The sequence below is a fragment of the Abramis brama genome, assembly GCF_963993115.1.
Source record: "Abramis brama genome assembly, chromosome: 1".
In the NCBI taxonomy this organism is placed as follows: Eukaryota; Metazoa; Chordata; class Actinopteri; order Cypriniformes; family Leuciscidae; genus Abramis; species Abramis brama.
Window position 1 is genome coordinate 71,214,260 of NC_139963.1, and position 20,937 is coordinate 71,235,196.

The 20,937-nt window shown below is 39.0% G+C and overlaps 2 protein-coding genes across 2 annotated transcripts in view; both read right to left on the minus strand.

The window, feature by feature from the left end:
- Nucleotides 1-3,296, minus strand: part of LOC311094449 (uncharacterized protein) — a 108,173-nt gene extending 104,877 nt beyond the window's left edge. Inside the window, exon 1 of the mRNA XM_084132408.1 lies at nt 3,156-3,296. The gene's annotated coding sequence lies outside the window, so the exon portion shown is untranslated. The remainder of the gene's footprint in view (nt 1-3,155) is intronic.
- Nucleotides 78-16,855, minus strand: LOC311094642 (uncharacterized protein). Its single transcript, XM_084132734.1, has 3 exons — nt 16,742-16,855; nt 14,265-14,462; nt 78-7,634 (listed from the first exon to the last, which is right to left on the minus strand). The coding sequence occupies exons 2-3, from the start codon at nt 14,320-14,322 to the stop codon at nt 5,926-5,928; spliced, it is 1,767 nt and encodes a 588-aa protein (XP_083988860.1). The 5' UTR covers nt 14,323-14,462; nt 16,742-16,855; the 3' UTR covers nt 78-5,925.
- Between the last annotated feature and the right edge of the window lie 4,082 nt (nt 16,856-20,937).

Sequence of the window (20,937 nt, forward strand, 5' to 3'; positions counted from 1 at the left end):
AGTGTTTTCAGCAGATCTGTTAATATTGATGAGCCCCAGACTATCAACACTCATTCAACAAGCCATTCAGGATCATCAGCAGATCATCTCACTTTATTCTGAGTGTTTGCTGTTAGAAACACATTATTTGAGTCAGGATACATGACAAAAGCCTGTAAAACTACTCCACTGAAAGAAAAAAACATGACATTGATAAAACATCAATCACTAATGACACTTATCTTCATCAACCACTACAGATAAATAATTACAGAAACATAATATGTACATTTGAATCTAAATATAGTTCGATTTTATGACAATCACGAAGTACTTCAATAATTAAAATATTGCATTTATGTGCGCTGAAACTGATAATGATCATAAAACGTTTAAAAATAAAGAGCATCACAAAGCAATATTGTTCCAAGAGTAAAGCGCTATTCATTTATAATATTAACATTTTGACATTTTAACATATTGATTTAAATGTCTGACGTTGCTCATTATAGGCTCAACGAAAAGTAACTTATCAGTATAACACTTGAGATCGTTTCCCATCAATTCCCCTCAAAAACCTTAACTCTTGACATTCAGTAACAGTTCTCACTGCAAACATCGAGATAATCACACAAACGAACACAACATCGCTCAGGTCTGAATGAACTCAACATATTCTCCTCATGCTCGCTGCTGCTGCACTAAAATGTTTATTTCAGAAGGAAGACGCCAGAAAAGACGCACAAGTATCGCTGTGATCGATGAAAACAATACAGAAATGAGCCTGTCGCTTAACCCTCATGTGGTGTTCATGTCATTTTTGACTGGAGAAGATTTTATTTTTCCTGAAAATACTAGTTAATGTTATCGCATTGAACTGAAACTTAGTGACTTTGTTCACAGAGACTATAACAACTTGTCCAATTTTTTTTTTTTTTTTTTTTTTACTTTTTTTGTGTTGTTTTTTTCACCTTGTTACACCTATGGTGTTCCCGGTCAAAAATGACAGGCCTACACAAAATAGCTTATAAATCCCTCGTTATGCTATATTATCCCCAAAAATTGGATTCAATCTTTTTATCAACTTGTTTTCTTTCAATTAGGACTGGTTTTGTATTCAATTTTCAAAAAGTTTAATTGTAGGAGTCATTTATCCGAGCTTATGCACCTCAGTTTTTGAGTGAAAAAAGCATTATTTGTTAATAATTTTGGCAATATTGAGAAAAATATGAAAATAAATTGCACTGTTGATCACACTAGTCTACTTTAATGTTTAACCAGGAAATTTCTTTTGAAATGCTTTTATTTTGTACAAAATGACACAGAGTCACACTTGTGGTGTTCCCGGTCAAAAATGACCAGCCTACACAAAATAGCTTATAAATCACTTGTTATGCTATATTATCACCAAAAATTGGATTCAATCTTTTTTATCAACTTGTTTTCTTTCAATTAGGACTGGTTTTGTATTTCATTTTCAAACGGTTTAATTGTAGGAGTCATTTATCCGAGCTCCTGGTCATTGAAAGTGAATGGGGGAGACTGAAAATTAGAGAAAAATTTAGTTGTCAGGAGCATGTTTATCATGTTCACATATGTATATGTGTGCTTGCAGACATAGAGCCATTGGACATGTGCATGCATGGATACATGTATGCCACACACACACACACACACACACACAAACTATTTTCTGAAAGAAACATTCTTTTTCACAGTGATAAAATTTTTTAATCTAATATCCATTCATCAATCTGACATTACCACATTCGAACACACACTCACACACATAAACTCACACTCACGCACAAACTGGCTGTGACTGCAGTGACCCTGCTTCATGTTCAGTTCAGTGCACTGCAGTGACTCTCTTTCATGTTCTTGTTTCATCACACCTTCCAGACAAAATATTATGACATTTTGTTAGAGATGCACTTTGTGTGCCCCAAAATATGTGCAAACAGGCACTGTCTGTTTCAAATGCAGAGCGCACATTTGCAAGGCACATAGATTATGCTGTTGTCAGTCATGTGCATAAGTGGCACAAAATGACCAATTGCAAGTTACCTTAAAAATGCTTTTGTTAGTCATTTGCATGAGTTTACACAGAGACCTGGTGTTTGTCGTTTTGGTTAGTTCATAATTTGGAAAACTGAAAGAAGTGTTTGATTTGTGTTCTCTATATGACAGCGTTAATGTGTTCTTTCTTGTATGTCACAATGGTTAGATTTGTCAAGGAACAGCACAAGTGTTACTGTGCACCCTTTTTCTCAAAATAAAAGCATTGCAAAATATAAGTGCTGTGTTTTGTGATCTTCTACATTAACTTTTTAATGGCCGGTCATTTTTGACCAGGAACACCACAAGTGTGACACTGTGCCATTTTATACAAAATAAAATCATTTCAAAAGAAACTTCCTGGTTAAACATTAAAGTAGACTAGTGTGATCAACAGTGCAGTTTTTTTTAAATATTTTTCTCAATATTGCCAAAATTATTAACAAATAATGCTTTTTTCACTCAAAAATTGAGGTGCATAAGCTCGGATAAATGACTCCTACAATTAAACTGTTTGAAAATTAAATATAAAACCAGTCCTAAATGAAAGAAAACAAGTTTATACAAAGATTGATTCCAAGATTGGGTGAAAATGTGGTTAAATGAGTGATTTATAAGCTATTTTTTATAGGCCTGTCATTTTTGACCGGGAACACCAAAAGTGTGACTATGTGCCATTTTTTTACAAAATAAAAGTTTTTCAAAACAAACTTCCTGGTGAACCATTAAAGTAGACTAGTGTGGTCAACAGAACCAATATTTTTTCATATTTTTTTTAATATTTCCAAAATTATTCAAAAATAATGATTTTTTTACTTAAAAAATTAGATGCCTTCTCTCAGATAAATGAGGCCCACAATTAATTAGATGCAAATAGAAATATAAAACCAGTCCTAATTGACAGAAAACAAGTTGACAAAAAGATTGAATCCAAGATTGGGTGAAAATGTGGTTAAATGAGTGATTTATAAGCTATTTTTTTATAGGCCTGTCATTTTTGACCGGGAACACCATAGGTGTTATAGGATTTTGAACACCACATGAGGGTTAATCAAACTGTAAAAAGTGTGTGTGATGGTTGTGTAAATATGAGAAATACCGTGAACTGCTCTCCTCACCTCAGAAGACTCGTCGCTGAAACTCTCAATGAGGGAAACAGTGTTGCCAACTATTTTCAATGGCAAAGTAGCGAACGCATTCTTCTTCTTCTAATGGAGTTTTTTATGGCGGATGGCAAACCAACTTGCGGTGCATTACCGCCACCAACTAGACTGGAGTGTGAAGCACTAATAAGCGTTTAGAAATTAACAACTTAAATAAACATTAGAGTGAAGAAAAAAATAGAAGAAAACAAGGATATATATTTTTAAATTTTATATCATTTTAAACCACTATACATTTTATCTTGTTCTGCATGCATTTTCAATAGGCTTTTCATATTAAATGATACAACACCCAATTTTCTTACTTCCTTCATAAGTTCTAACCTTTCTTTTACATATTTTATATTTTATTAAAACGTGTTCAATTGTTTCTGCCTGATCACAAAAATTACATTTACCCGTTTTATGTTTTCCTATTTTGAACAAATGATTTAGTCTAGTGTGTCCTATTCGAATGTGAGAAATAATTGTATCTTCTTTTCTATTCCTAAAAATGCTTCTTCCATTTCCTACTTGTTATCACTGTTCCATACTTCTTGCCATTTGTTGTTTATGAATTCTTTAATTTTACTTTTAACCTCTTTTTTGCTCAGAGAGACTTTAATATTTATCCCACTGGAGTGCTACCATCATGCACGAAGTTCAAAACAAGAAGGTTATTGCCTTGTAAAAAAAGAAAACGCGCAAATATCACGGTTGCTGCAGTTACTTGCATTCCTCTGCGGTTGGCTTGTCAGTAGCGCGGTACTACAATATTGCAGTTATCGCGACAGCCCTACTCAGGCACAGGGGACACAGCTTTCTTCATTACCTCACACAGATACACTAAAAATTTGCAGTGTGTAGCAAGTATGACAAGCGGGAGTCAGAAACAGACCTTGTTTCTCAAAACCAAGAATGCAAAGAACGGACTTATGTTCTTGGGGAGAATGCTCTTGCTAGTTGTTCTTATGGAGATTCTCACTTCCAAAAACGTTTGAGCACATTTTCGATTCGCCATAAATTTTTGTAAAAATGCCAATATTTGAAATCTACACAGTTGATTTCTCGCATCAAATGTTCTCAGAAGTGAATTTAGTGATGAAATAGCGTACAAAATTGTAGAAAAACGCCTGCCTCTCTTTCCTCGAATGCCGAAATGAATGCTGGGATATTTCTGCCGTCAAGTTCACACAAGTTACCAACCGATGCATCCTCTGTAAAATGGGCATGTCAAGAACACTTCCGGGATTTTTAACCGTTCTTGCTAAAATGCAAACTTGTGTATTGGGACAGTACTTGGGCAGTGACTGATGACGTTTCACAAGTCCACAAGAACACAAGTACAGACAAGAACGCATATTGAGAAACGGCCAGAAAGTTGCGCAACGCTGTTGTTTTTCCGTTTTTCCATGAGCACCACCTACTGTCAGAGACTGACACTGCATTTACTGACATTTGTGACCAGTCACGGAAAGTAGGGACACAAGTCGGTTCTGGGGCATTTTGAGTTATTCACATATTCTGAAAGTGTAGTATTCAAGCTTTCCAACGATGTGTAACACATGGAAATCTGATAATATTTGGAGAAGTTGTGGCCATTTGAAGGTAGGCACTCAACAAAACTGAAATGGTAGAAATCTGCTTCTAAAGATTGGCAAGTTCTCACCTCTCTGTCCTGCTGGGAGTGACAATAGAGGCTCATTTACATCTCATTTAGATAAGTCATACCCCCCTGTAAAGCTCCCCCGTCTCCCCCTCCCCCCTGAATGTACCAATTCTACAAATTCTCTAAATAAAACATCTGCAGTTAACTGGCAGAGCATTCATTTCGTTCGTTTTTTAAATAAGATACTAGCGCTGTAATGTGTTTTTTTTTTTAATCAAGTGATCAAAGTGCTCGTTGCCGCGGCGATCAGTGGCGCAGATACAGTGTTTACTCATGTGGCTCGCGCACACACTGCATTGTCTTCACTCTACGCGCGCTTCTATCCGTTGCTTTGCGGATACGCTCTATTCGTTCTGTTGAAATAACAAAATAATTCAAACGTTTGCGTGTCCCTGCCTGATATACAACCACTGATGAACATAATCGGTTTGATGAGAGAAAAAAAAAAACTATACGAAAAAAAAAAAAACCTATACAAGGGCGGATTCGAACTCTCAACCTCTGACACAGCTGGCGAATGCTCTACCACTGTACCATTCATACACACTTATACATATCTCATTAAACGACAAATTAAACCCTATGTAAGCTACTATTTAAATCGATTGCTGGACATCATTATGTTATTGGCGTCCATCTTCATTGAATTTTGAAATCAGATAGAGCCGGCCAGAGCGCTGCATAATAAGTAGCCACGCCGGCTTATTCAGTATGGAAATACACACCGACAATGACACGCCCCTACTGCGTGCTAGAATCTCCGAAAAACAAGCCGATTTCAACATCAAAATGTACGCTTTTAAATATACCAATACTGATATCTCAAACATGGAGAAGCTTCTTCGTGATCTCAACTAACAGATTCTGCAAAAAAACGAAAATCACCAATTTTGAAAAAAACCCGCTTCTTTCTCATTTTGCTCGAAAGTTGTGCTGCCGACTTGTGTCCCTGGTTTCCGTGACGGGTCACATTTTTTGCATTGGTCTGAACAGACAAATCTCATGTGAATTTGGTGCCGAACATTCGTGTTAATGTGAAAATGTCCTGTCGCTCATCGTGGCTGTTGGGAAACTAACTTAGAAAAAAACATGTTTCTCAGCACAAAGATGAGCTACTGTGATCTCAGACTGTGTTGATGTGGTTTCTCCAGTGTGGATCTTCAGGTGTAGCTCCAGGTCACTTTTAAAAGAGAAACTCTTCCCACACTGATCACACGTGTGCAGCTTCTCTCTGCTGTGGATCCTCTCATGTGTTTTCAGAGAAGATGAGTGGCTGAATCTCTTGTCACAGTGTGAACACTTGTAAGGTTTTTCTCCAGTGTGGATCATCTCATGCGTTTTCAGATTTGCTGACTGATTGAATCTCTTGTCACAGTGTGAACACTTGTAAGGTTTTTCTCCCGTGTGAATTCTCTGGTGCCGTTTTAAACATTTTGCTGTAGTAAAAGTCTTCTCACACTCAAAGCACATGTACTCTCTCACACCAGTGTGAGTTTTCTCATGTATATGTAAAGATTGCAGCAGTGAAAAACTCTTTCCACACACAGAACATGAATGTGGCTTCTCCTCCGTATGAACTGTCAGGTGTTTCTTCAGGTCTGATGACCTAAGAAATGTTTTGCCACATTGATCACATGAGAACGGCTTCTCTCCGGTGTGGATCCTCATGTGAACATTAAGAGTATGTTTTTGTGGGAAACTTGTTCCGCATTGATCACATGTGAACGGCTTTTCTCCTGTGTGGATTTTCATGTGTTCTTTAAGGATTGAAGATTGACTGAAACTCTTCCCGCATTGATCACATGAGAACGGCTTCTCTCCAGTGTGAACTCTCAGGTGTCTCTTCAGGTCTGATGACCTAAGAAATGTTTTGCCACATTGATCACATGTGAACGGCTTCTCTCCAGTGTGGATCCTCATGTGATGTGCAAGACTTTGTTTGGTTGTGATACTCTTTCCACACTGAGTGCAGGTGAAAGATTTCTTGGCTCTTCTTTTCTTTAAAAATGTATTTTTAGTCTTTGAGAGACTCAAAGGTTTTTCTTCAGGTTTGACATGATGTTCCTCCTTCACTTCACTCAGTTCTTCACTCTCCTCCTCCACTTCACTCAGTTCTTCACTCTCCTCCTTCACTTCACTCAGTTCTTCACTCTCCACCTTCACTTCACTCAGTTCTTCTCTCTCCTCCTTCACTTCACTCAGTTCTTCACTCTCCTCCTTCACTTCACTCAGTTCTTCACTCTCCTCCTTCACTTCACTCAGTTCTTCACTCAGTTCTTCACTCAGTTCTTCACTCAGTTCTTCACTCAGTTCTTCACTCAGTTCTTCACTCAGTTCTTCACTCAGTTCTTCACTCAGTTCTTCACTCAGTTCTTCACTCTCCTCCTTCACGTCACTCAGTTCTTCAGTCTCCACCTTCACTTCACTCAGTTCTTCAGTCTCCACCTTCACTTCACTCAGTTCTTCACTCTCTTCCTCCACTTCACTCAGTTCTTCACTCTCCTCCTTCACTTCACTCAGTTCTTCAGTCTCCACCTTCACTTCACTCAGTTCTTCAGTCTCCACCTTCACTTCACTCAGTTCTTCACTCTCTTCCTCCACTTCACTCAGTTCTTCACTCTCCTCCTTCACTTCACTCAGTTCTTCACTCTCCTCCTTCACTTCACTCAATTCTTCACTCTCCTCCTTCACTTCACTCAGTTCTTCACTCTCCTTCACTTCACTCAGTTCTTCACTCTCCTTCACTTCACTCAGTTCTTCACTCTCCTCGCTCTCTTCCATCGGGTCTGACATGAAAGAAAATAATATTAAATTTAATTTCATTCATTACCACTTTGATTACCATGAACTTGTTTGTTTCTTTTATTATTTTATGCAATCAGAAACATTAACCGGCCGCGCTTAGTACCTCTCTGTGCAAATCCTTCCTTCCCGCTCTGCCAGAAAGCAGCTGTCATTTACTGACGGAAAGCATGACAATAACCGCAATAAAGCCGTATATTGCTGAAAAGCGCATGTTGTCTTTTTTAGGAGCAATTTGAACGGTTTTGATAGGACCCGATGACAACGCAGTGCTGAAGTGCCAACTAGTCTCTCCCTATGGAGGATCATAAATCGTATAACATAAATTGCACCATTTTCTTAATTTCTAAGTCAATAAAGTGTATGCTAAATTAATAAATGTAGTGTAGCCTAAATATAGTAACGAAACAAACTTCCATTCAAAAGTTTGGGATCAGTAGTTTTTCAAAACAAATTAATACTTTCATTCAACAAGGAAGCATTAAATTGATAAAAATTGACAGAAGAACGAAGACCGAAGACAAAAATTTAAACTTTAACATTGTTTAAAAAAAATCTATTTAAAAAAATCTATATGAATATGAACTTTCCCCCTTCTTGAACTGCCACCTTAACGTGGTGGAGGGGTTTGAGTACCCGAATGACCCGAATGAAGAGCTATGTTGTCCGGGGCTATATGCCCCTGGTAGGGTCTCCCAAGGCAAACAGGTCCTAGGCGACGGGTCAGACTAAGAGTGGTTCAAAAACCCTTTATGAGTTATATAAAATCGAGGACCGTGACATCGCCCGGTATGGCGCATGCCGGGGACCCACCCTGGAGCCAGGCCCGGGGTTGGGGCTTGTATGCGAGTGCCTGGTGGCCGTGCCTCCCCCCACGGGGTCTGGCCGGGCTCAGCCTGAAGGAGCGACGTGGGGCCGCCTTCCTGTGGGCTCACCACCCGTAGGAGGGACCATAAGAGGCCGGTTCTGAGAGGACTGGGTGGCAGTCGAAGGCGGGGGCCTCGACAACCCAAGCCCTGGAAATGGAAACTAGCTCTAGGGACGTGGAACGTCACCTCGCTGGCGGGGAAGGAGCCTGAGATTGTGCGTGAGGTTGAGAGGTTCCGACTAGAGATAGTCGGGATCACCTCTACGCACGGCTTGGGCTCTGGAACCACATTCCTTAAGAGAGGATGGACTCTTCACCACTCTGGAGTTGCCCATGGTGAGAGGCGGCGGGCTGGTGTGGGTTTGCTTATAGCCCCCCAGCTCAGCCGGCATGTGTTGGAGTTTACCCCGGTGAACGAGAGGGTTGTTTCCCTGCGCCTACGGGTCGGGAATAGGTCTCTCACTGTCGTGTGTGCCTACGGGCCGAACAGCAGTACCCAGCCTTCTTGGGGTCTCTGGGAGGGGTGCTGGAAAGCGCTCCAACTGGTGACTCCGTCGTTCTACTGGGGGACTTCAACGCCCACGTGGGCAACGACAGTGACACCTGGAGGGGCGTGATTGGGAGGAACGGCCCCCCTGATCTGAACCCGAGTGGTGTTCAGTTATTGGACTTCTGTGCTAGTTACAGTTTGTCCATAACGAATACCATGTTCAAGCATAAGGGTGTCCATCAGTGCACGTGGCACCAGGACACCCTAGGCCGTAGGTCGATGATCGACTTTGTGGTCATTTCATCTGACCTACGGCCGTATGTCTTGGACAGACTCGGCAGACCCAAGCGTACTGTAAGGGTCTGCTGGGAACGTTTGGCCGAGTCTCCTGTCAGAGAGATCTTCAGGGAGGTTGGAGATATTGAGTCCGAGTGGACCATGTTCTCCACCTCCATTGTCGACGAGGCCACTTGGAGCTGTGGGCGTAAGGTCTCCGGTGCCTGTCGAGGCAGCAATCCCCGAACCCGGTGGTGGACACCGGAAGTAAGGAATGCCGTCAAGCTGAAGGAGGAGTCCTATCGGGCCTGGATGGCTTGTGGGACTCCTGAGGCAGCTGACGAGTACCGGCAGGCCAAGCGGACTGCAGCCCGGGTGGTGATGGAGGCAAAAACTCGGGCCTGGGAGGAGTTTGGTGAGGCCATGGAGAAACACTATCGGCTGGCCTCGAAGAGATTCTGGCAAACCGTTCGGCGCCTCAGGAGAGGGAAGCAGTGCCCTACCAACGCCGTCTACAGTGGAGGTGGGCAGCTGTTGACCTCAACTGGGGATGTCGTTGGACGGTGGAAGGAATACTTCGAGGATCTCCTCAATCCCACCGTCACGTCTTCCATTGAGGAAGCAGAGGCTGAGGGCTCGGAGGTGGACTCGTCCATCACTCGAGCTGAAGTCACCGAGGTAGTCAAGAAACTCCTCGGTGGCAAGGCACCGAGGGTGGATGAGATCCGCTCCGAGTACCTCAAGTCTCTGGATGTTGTGGGGCTGTCTTGGCTGACACGCCTCTGCAACATCGCGTGGCGGTCGGGGACAGTGCCTTTGGACTGGCAGACCGGGGTGGTGGTCCCTCTTTTTAAGAAGGGGGACCGGAGGGTGTGTTCCAACTACAGGGGGAATCACACTTCTCAGCCTCCCTGGGAAAGTCTATGCCAGGGTACTGGAGAGGAGAATACAGCCGATAGTTGAACCTCGGATTCAGGAGGAACAGTGCGGTTTTCGTCCAGGCCGTGGAACACTGGACCAGCTCTATACCCTCTACAGGGTGCTGGAGGGTTCATGGGAGTTTGCCCAACCAATCCACATGTGCTTTGTGGATTTGCAGAAGGCATTCGACTGTGTCCCTTGCAGCGGCCTGTGGAGGGTGCTCCGGGAGTATGGGGTCCGGGGTCCTTTGCTAAGGGCTGTCCAGTCCCTGTATGACCGAAGCAGGAGCTTGGTTCGCATTGCTGGCAGTAAGTCAGACTTGTTCCCGGTGCATGTTGGACTCCGGCAGGGCTGCCTTTTGTTGCTGTTTCTGTTCATAATTTTTATGAACAGAATTTCTAGGCGCAGCCAGGGGCCGGAGGGTGTCAGGTTTGGGGACCACATGATCTCATCTCTGCTCTTTGCAGATGATGTTTTCATGCTGGCCCCATCAGACCAGGACCTTCAGCATGCACTGGGACGGTTTGCAGCTGAGTGTGAAGCGGCTGGGATAAGAATCAGCACCTCCAAATCCGAGGCAATGGTCCTCAGTCGGAAAAGGGTGGCTTGCCTACTTCAGGTTGGTGGAGAGTTCCTGCCTCAAATGGAGGAGTTTAATTATCTTGGGGTTTTGTTCACGAGTGAGGTGAAGGATGGAACGGGAGATTGACAGACGGATCGGTGCAGCTTCTGCAGTAATGCGGTTGATGTACCAGTCTATCATGGTGAAGAAAAAGCTGAGCCGCAAGGCGAAGCTCTCGATTTACCGGTCAATCTACATTCCTTCTCTCACCTATGGTCATGAGCTTTGGGTCATGACCAAAAGGACAAGATCCCAGATACAGGCGGCCGAAATGAGCTTTCTCCGCAGGGTGGCTGGGCGATCCCTTAGAGATAGGGTGAGAAGCTCGGTCACTCGGGAGGAGCTCAGAGTAGAGCCGCTGCTCCTCCACATCGAGAGGTGTCAGCTGAGGTGGCTCAGGCATCTTTTCCGGGTGCCTCCTGGTCGCCTTCCCGGGAAGGTGTTCCGGGCACGTCCCACCGGGAGGAGGCCCCGGGGCAGACCTAGGACACGCTGGAGGGACTATGTCTCCCGGCTGGCCTGGGAACGCCTCGGTGTCCCCCCGGAAGAGCTAGAGGAAGTGTCTAGGGAGAGGGAAGTCTGGGCATCTCTGCTTAGACTCTGCGATGTCTGTTTTCTCTATCACTCTGAGCAATGTGTCAAGGCGAGCCAATCAGGGATGAGTTACCTAATGAATATTCATGAGTCTTCCCATACCACCCTGCAAAAAAAAAAAAGTGTGTGCGTGTGCGGGCGGTAATGCACTTGTGTGTTTGCTGGTTGCGGGAGAATAAAACGATTTGCGGGACTTCTGCAAAATAGAATTATCTATAAATTGAACATCTAAAAACGAATAAATTATCATTCATCTGTTGCAGAAAAGCAACTAAAACAACTAAAACAAAATAGAAACGATTTACATGTCATAGTTTATCTATTTATAACATGTTTGCAGCGTTGAACAATGTAGCCAATCACAGACATATGTGTTGATTTCTTGAACGCCAATCAGATGCATTTAAGATAGAATCCCCTCACCGCTCAAAATTGAATTTTTGTTCAGTGCTGAATTCTGCATACTGGCAAATCATCTGATTATAGCAAACAAAGTGTAGATATTATGAAAGATTCATTGTGCAGCCAGTTTCATTGATAATAACAGAGATTTGTGAGATTGCGATTAACTGAGATGTCAGTTTTTTTAGGAATTACTAAGGGAGAAATCTGTCCCGCGCAGGTCTCTGATGTAGACTTTAAAGACAAACATTATATTTACATTAACAGTAGCCTAGGCTGCAATCTAGTAGTGTTGTCAAAAATATCGATATTTCGATAAATATAGATACTGAAATATCTGAACGGTACCAATATTAATTTCCCGAAGTATCGATACTAGCCGCGCTTTCACTTTCACTTCTCTCCAAAGGCGCGTTGACAAACAGCACACACGCACTCGTCTCATTCGCTCTGGTTAAATTGCAAAAGTGAAGTGAATGGGGCCAATCAAACTTGACGCTTTTTTGCAGTGAGAGGCGCCTATTTTCAATTGGTTTCCAGTGAGCGTTCTGCGCGCTGTTTATGCGCCTCGCGGGCCTTTCGTTTTAGTGATGAAAGCTAGTTGCTTGAACGCCCGGAGAGTGCGATGATGGAGGATAAACGTGTGGTGCTCTCGCGGGTTACCAGAGCTTAACAACTTCACGAACCGTAACTACCACAATGTTAACAGAAAGTAAATAAAGTTAATAAAAGGCTGATTTGATGTTTACTTGATTGACAGGACAGCCGTTTCAGTGGTCGCCTAGCAACATAAAAAATGCAGCGCACTGCTCGTTCTGTGTGATCTTAGACAAGTACATTTTAACTGTGGTCAAATGTAAATTAACTTGTGCTTATTTAACTTTATTCAAGAATTATTATTTAATTCTGCAATTTGCCTTCATTAGCAAATATCATCAATTTGATTAAACAGATACTAATTAAACTAAACTGAGCTAGACAATGACATCTCTGAATTCAGTAATGAAATGCCTTTAACTGAAAATTGAATGTTTAATTTTATTATTATACATTATTGACACTCTATCCTCCAATGTGATACTGTTAAGTGATTTGACAATCAGTATTGTTAAAAGCACTATATAAATAAAGGTGACTTGACTTCATGTCGATCCAGTGAGCTTTTTTTTTTGCGTGTGATGCACACACATTTGCGTTTAAATCTGTTCATCAAATAACGTTAATGTATTAACCAGCATTTATGCTATTGAACAAGTGCACTACATCAGGACATTTTTGTTCATGTAAAATATACCTCATTGTCATGTTCTAGACTTGTTATATTTAGATTTACATAAAAAAATACCCCCTTAATATTGTGGCAGTATTTTTCTCTGTGGTATCGAAAATGGTATTGAATATCGATATTTTTCAAGGTATCGTATCGAAGTTAGAAATTCTAGTATCGTGACAACACTACAATCTAGTGAATGTGAACACAAGTGCAGAGAAACACAAGTGCAATTTCGGACAAGTTAATGGACGAGTTAATTGAGTAAATCATACTCCCACTACGGTAATTAATAACAGACTACAGTAAACACATTTCCTAAATAGGCCTGTGACTGTATCTTACATTTAATGAAATACTCACATTAGTTAAAAATAAAGTTTAAAATGCTTCCTGTTCGCATATTTCATAATAAAATGACAAACACCCTTTCTGAAATACATTTTGTTTTGTCATCATTCATAGAATTCATGTTAAAATAATATACAGATGCACCACCCTCTTCAAAATACAGCTGATATATTGTTGTACTTATTATTTATTGGAAAGTTTGCCAATGGATAAATCAGATAATCCAAAAAATAATCATTAGATTAATCGAAAAAATAATCGATAGATTAATCGACAAAAAAGTTTACATACATATTTTTTTCCTGAGTGCAATATTTTACAAATCTGATTATCGTTATAGGCAAAATCCCCAAAAATATTGAGATAACATTTTTGTCAATATCGCACACCACTACTTTGATCACATTCATCAACCCTGTTACCAAGGTTATTATAAGAAGAAGAATCTCTATAATTATGAATAACTTGTATGATATTTGACAAATACAACTTCATCAGTAACTTAGTGTTTACTGATTATTCCTAAAAGAATAACAATTAAGTAAACTATATTGAAAATGACTAAAATTGTGGTAACGTTGTTGCAAATTGGGAACCAGATATAAAATAAATGTAAAATAAAACAGTTAAAATAGTATTTAGCCTGATCTGATCTAAAAATGTCTCAAACCTCCCTTTACTGACCATTTGTTGAAGAAAAACCCAGAACATTCTGTAACGTTTCATAGTTGAACTGTTTATCTAAATGTGATGAAGTGCTTGAATGTTTCCAACATGAATGTTCTTCAGACTCATGAATGAATGGAGAATAAACACCAACCTCTGTGTTCTTCAGGATCTTCAGTGTGTTTCATTCTGCAGGGTTCTGGATCACTCATGTTCTCACTGTCCTCTTTAATAAACTCAGTCTTTGCGGATTTCAGCTCTTCCTGATACTTTCATGCTCGTCTTCACTTGTTTTCCAGCATTTATTGGAGAATTGCAGTGGGAGGAGCTTCACTGATGACGAATTTCAGATCTAATAAATGAGGTGAAAACAGGAACTATTGTCATGAAATAAAGAGTTTTTTCAGCAGATCTGTTAATATTGATGAGCCTCAGACTATCAACACTCATTCAACAAGCCATTCAGGATCATCAGCAGATCATCTCACTTCATTCTGAGTGTTTGCTGTTAGAAACACATTAATTAAGTCAGGATACATGATAAAAGCCTGTAAAACTGCTCTACAGATAAATAATTACAGAAGCATAATATGTACATTTGAATCTAAATATAGTTAGATTTTATGACAATCAAGAAGTAGTTAAAGCTACAATATGCAAGATTTTTTTGCCGCTAGAGGGCGCAGCATCCAAACAACAATGGTGTAGCTTGATGATGATGTGAAGGAGCGTGGAATGATGGGAACTGTCGTTTTAAACTCCACCGTGGATGTAAATCAGTCAGACGGGAATCGAAAAATCATGTTCATGGATGAGGCTAAGTTCTATTTTTATAATGACATGCTTTTTGTGGCGAGGGGGGCGTGGTTCAGCGCGGTCTGTAATGGGAGAGAGAAGAGACGAGCGGGACGCAAGTAGGTCGAGTGCAAATGACGAACACCTGTGTCTTATTGCTGTGATCCACGCGCTGGAACGAGAGAGAGACTGAAGAGAAAATTGGACGCAGAGAAAGAAAACTGGTGGATCCGAGCTCTCATTTTTTAACTGTTTGGTGCCGTCGCGGTTGCCACGGTGAATGCGCGTTGTGCGCGACTTTTGTTTGTTTTGCTTTATTTTAATAAAGTACGAGTCCCAGTCACGCCGACCCCTGTCTTCTTCCTTCCTGACTCTTGAACCTCATCACACTTTTATTTCATTAAAATGAATTAACCGCAAGAAAAGTAAGGTTTAATACTAAATTGGTTATCATAGATGTTACCGTATGTCGAATTCGTTGTTGTGATAACGCGGCACAGTTTTACGTGCTTTAAACAATTGTTGTAAAAGTACATTCGAACATACCCACATCATTTGCCAAAATACTGATTAATCTTTATGTATAACACATGCTATATTTATGCCGCGTTCCAGGCAACCTGTAACCCGTGTTTTTCCAACTCGTAACTGGGAGTACATCGTTCCAGGCAACCTGTAACCCGTGTTTTTCCAACCTTATACCCGTGTGAAAGTGCACTGGAACGGCAGTCAAACCCGTGACTTCCCACCCGTGAACTCGTACTAGATCGATGTACTCCCAGTTACGAGTTGGAAAAACACGGGTTACAGGTTGCCTGGAACGCGGCATTATTTACATGGCCATAAACACCAGACGTGATAAACAATGTCAATAAACTAAACACAAATCTAAAGCAATGATACATTCCTTACATGAACATAACTATTACCGATTGCTACATTTGGAAAATATAAAATTAAGCATGCTTTGTCGACAGAACCAGCTGCGATCGGTAAAGAATAATTGTGTTCCATAACGACTGCAAGAAAAAAGCTAACGTTTGTTGCTTGATAGACGCTACAACTACAACTTCCGCATTTGTCCAGGACTCCACGCAGTACGAGCGGAAACCGAGGGTAACGCGGATATGACGCAATTGACTGGCGACTCCCATCTCCCCATAATTGCTCTAACGCCCCGTTTCCTTGGTTAAAATCGCAATTTTCTCACGATTTAAAAATAGTTGGAAACATTTGGGATATTGTAAGTAATCAACTTAACAAAATATAACACTGGCCTTGAGATTATGGGATATTTTAATGCAAAATTATTGCATATTGTACCTTTAAATCATTAAAATATTAAATTTGATGTGCGCTGAAACTGATAATGATCATAAAACGTTTAAAAATAAATAGTATCACAAAGCAATATTGTTCCAAGAGTAAAACACTATTCATTTATTAACGTTTAAGAGTTGATTTAAATGTCTGAAGTTGCTCATTTTAGGCTCAACGTAAAGTAACTTATCAGTAACACTTGAGATCGTTTCCCATCAATTCCCCTCACAAACCTTAACTCTTGACATTCAGTAACAGTTCTCACTGCAAACATCGAGACAATCACACAAACGAACACAAACTCGCTCAGGTCTGAATGAACTCAACATATTCTCCTCATACTCGCTGCTGCTGCACTAAATGTTTATTTCAGAAGGAAGACGCCAGAAAAGACGAACAAGTATCGCTGTGATCGATGAAAACAATACAGAAATGAGTCTGTCGCTTAATCAAACTGTATAAAGTGTGTGTGATGGTTGTGTAAATATGAGAAATACCGTGAACTGCTCTCCTCACCTCGGAAGACTCGACACTGAAACTCTCAATGAGGTTGTTGCAAATTATTTCCAATAATAGAAAGTAGCGAACGCATTCTTCTTCTTCTTCTTCTTTGTTACGGCGGGTGGCACTAGCATTATGGTGCATTACCGCCACCTACTATGTTGGAGTGTGGGCCAGATATTCCTACTCTTAATAAAATTTAACAAAAAAAAGGAGGAAGAAAATATTCCCTGCCCCCTAAACTCTATCAAATAATGGAATAATTTCCCTACCTCAATGTCAAATAAATTTTTTAGACTTTATTCTTCCTGTCCAAGCTTTTCCCTCCTTAATGTTTCTCGCTCTCGAGAGTATTTTTGACAGTGAAGAATTACATGTTACTGATTCCTCTATTTGACAGTGTTCACATAATTCTGAAGGGTGCTTATTTATTAAGTGCAATGTTTTATTAAGTCTAGTATGCCTTGTCAATAGGTTCTCCTCTTTATTGTTTCTTCTAGCTCTCCTTCCCGTGCCCACAACCTTCTGTAGTATAGCCTATGGGCAATTCTTAGACTATGGGCACTTTCATGTCCTTTGATCATATTTTATTAAAAAAAAACATTTAATTTAGAAAAATTCACACTTTCATAGTTAAATTTACAATGAAAGTACTCTAGGAACTTTTTACCGGTAGTCTAAAATGATTTTTTCACCTTTATAAACATCATTATACATGCAAATATTGCTGTTTTGTGCTTGTCCCACACCCAGACTTCTGATCTTCAATAATGAAAAAGAAGTGTAAAAAAAGGATTTATCTTTTTTTTATATATATATATAATGACTGAATAAAGTATCAGTAAAAGAATCAAAACATAATTGAGGTATTTAAGGTCAGACAACTATTAATGTGATTTTATATACAAAATGTAGTTGTCCCACAGTATTGCGTCATTTCCACCACAACGCTGTAATGTCCCTTTAAAAAGTTTTTTTGAAAGATTGTTTGGGTAGTTTCTATGGAGATGAACAATGACATCACAGCACATGTCTAACATGGAGGAGATTTTAAATTTCATGCATTAGAGAAAAGAAATGGACAAAGGAAAACGTTTTCATCTTTAAATATAAATGGCACAATCTGTACAGACTCTAGCTTAATCTCAGAACACATTACTAAGTTTTATGAGAAATTATATAGCTCTAAATTTGATCAGAATGCAAGTATCCATTACATTGAAAAAATAAAGGAACACATACCAATCATTGATACGTTTTATAAGGAGGCCTGCGACTCTAAAACAAGTACTAGTGACTTAAAAGATGCTCTTCACTCAATGAAGAAAGGAAAGAGTCCCGGCATCGATGGGCTATCTGTAGAATTTTATTCACATTTTTGGGAATACTTAGAGGGTCCACTATTTTGTATGTTTAATGAATGCATTAGACAAAAAGAAATGACATCTACTATGAAACAAGGAGTGATATCGCTGATCCCTAAACCAGGAAAAGATACTTTACTTATTGACAATTGGCGTCCAAATTCATTATTAACAAGTGATTACAAAATTTTAGCTTTAGTTTATGCCAGAAGGTTAAAAATTGGCCTTGACAAAATTGTATCAGAAACGCAATCAGGATTTATTAAAAAACGACATATAACAAATAATATAAGACTGGTTCTTGATTTGCTAGATTATGGAGATGCTGTACAATCTGAGGCCCTCATATTATTTCTGGACTTCTATAAGGCCTTCGATACTATCGAACATACATTTTTGTTTCAATCTCTTAAACTATTTGGATTTGGCCTACCCTTTATTAATATAGTCGAGATGCTCTTTAAATATATTAATAGCTCTATTATAGTTAATCATAACACAACTCAACGATTTAGTATCGAACGAGGCATAAGGCAAGGATGTCCCATTTCACCCTTCCTGTTTTTATTGGTAACAGAACTACTAGCTTTGGGTATAAAACATGATCTTGACTTAAAAGGATTAACAATTTTTGACAAGGAAATTAAAATCTCACAATTGGCAGACGACACTATCTTGTTTTTGCACGATAAAAACCAACTAGCTAGTGGCCTAAGTATTATTGAGCAATTTTCTAATGCCTCGGGTCTGAGATTAAATGTAGCCAAATGTGAATTATTACCCTTAAAAAAGTGTAGTGACACCAACATAAACAATATACCAGTAAAACATACAGTTAAATATTTGGGTATTCAAATTACTAAAGATTATAAAAATAGACAACAATTCAATTTTACAGGGAAAATAATTAAAACTAAAAGTGTTACAACGTGACCTCAGTATGTTTGGCAGAATTTTGTTATCTAAAGCTGATGGAATTTCTCATTTTGTTTAACCATCACTTTCATTATTTATTAATGATAAAACAGATCAACAAAATATTTCTAGACTTTATTTGGAAAAACAAACCTCATAAGCTCAAAAAGGAAGTGCTTACAGGATGTAGGGCGAATGGTGGTTTAGATTTTCTGGATTTCACTGATACCATTAACACATTTAGGATTAGTTGGTTTAAAAGATGTATGAGTATGTGCAACTCCCTATGGTTCTTCATTCCTAATCACATATTCAACCAAATAGGAGGCCTTTCCTTTGTGCTTAAGTGTCAAATTGCTCCAAATAGACTGCCTGTTGTATTATCTAATTTTCATCAGCAATGCTTGCTTGCCTGGAAACTCTGTTTCATCCATAATTTTTCACCTCATAAAATGATTATTTGGAATAATGAATTGATCACAATTAATAAGAAATCTATATTTTACCCTAGATGGTTTGAAAAAGGTATTCATAATATTATTTCCTTATTTGACTGTTCTGGTTCAATTTTGACTTATGACCAATTCATTTACTGATTAAGGCTATACCTAAAGGACTAACACAAACATTTAAATGCCATCTCTCTTATGGTTTACCAACCAGTAGTCCGACACAACTTTTACTTAATGGAATTAATATACTTGATAAAAATTGTGACAACAAACATATCCGTCAAATATTTTGAACTTAAACACAGAATTTCACCGAGGGGCAAGTTCTACATCTCTACTTAATGTTATCCAGTGGAGGGAAGCATGGCTTTTACCTTATAAGTACTGCATCACAAACAAGGTAAGGAGGTACATTTCAAGATTCTTCATAAGATTTACCCTACCAACACGAGTATAGCTAAGTATATAGATATAAGCCCCAAGTGTTCCTTTTGTGAGAGTGTGGATGAAACATTGTTGCATCTTTTCGTTGAATGTGGAAAAACCAAATTGTTTCTCTATGGTCTGAATAATTTTCTTTTTGAAAAATTAAAAAATCCTTATTCCCTCACAGCCAAAGATATCATCATTGGTTATGAGAACTCGGATAAATCATTTGAATACATGGTTAACTTTTTTTATTTTACAAGCAAAATTCTTTATTCACAAACAAAAATGGCAAAAAAAAGCTGCCTTGCTTCAAAAGCTTTAAGTTAGAGATTGATTCACTTCTTCAGTCACTTAGGAATGTAGGAAATAACAAGAAGAATGACAGACTTTTATGTTTAATCAGCAACATTATGACAGATTGATATATTCCTCTCTAAATGTGTTTTTTTTTATTATTTTTTTTTTATAAAAATATCTGCAATGTCCCTGGGTATTTTTTATTTTTTTGTTGTGTTTTCTCAACCTCTATTTGTATACAGCAATCTATATACTATATGTACTGAGATTTTTAATTTTTTTTTGTATCTGTGCATCTATTAAAAAAAAAAGATTTTAAATTTCTTCAGCAACTTGGAGAAGAAAACTTTGAAAACTTTTTAAATTTTGCTTGAAATGAAAATATTTTTATTGTATGTAATTTCCAAACATGGCGTAACATCAAATGAGTTTGTAAATAAATTGATTTTTTTAACACAAATAGATGTATTTTGCATGCAATGCTAGCTACCAATTCATACCAATTCATAACATTAATGCTTACAAGGTGGAATTCATAGATTGAGTGGCTACATATGAATATTTTATTTATTGAAATGTACAACGCTAATGTATTTATTCAAATATATATTTGTTGAAATGCCTTTTCATCTATTTTTAAGATGCTGTGGAACTCAACTGGATAAAGGTCTCACTATTTGTGGTTAAAGTTGTTTACAGTAAGACTGTAACTGTTCATCTGGTGATGGAACCAAACAGACTAATGACTAATGAT

Coding starts and splice junctions, on each gene's coding strand:
- LOC311094642 (XM_084132734.1), bottom strand. CDS start 14,322: ATGAGTGATCCAGAACCCTGCAGAATGAAACACACTGAAGATCCTGAA. Junction 7,635..14,264: donor AGATCCTGAAGAACACAGAG/GTTGGTGTTTAT, acceptor CTTTCATGTCAG/ACCCGATGGAAGAGAGCGAG.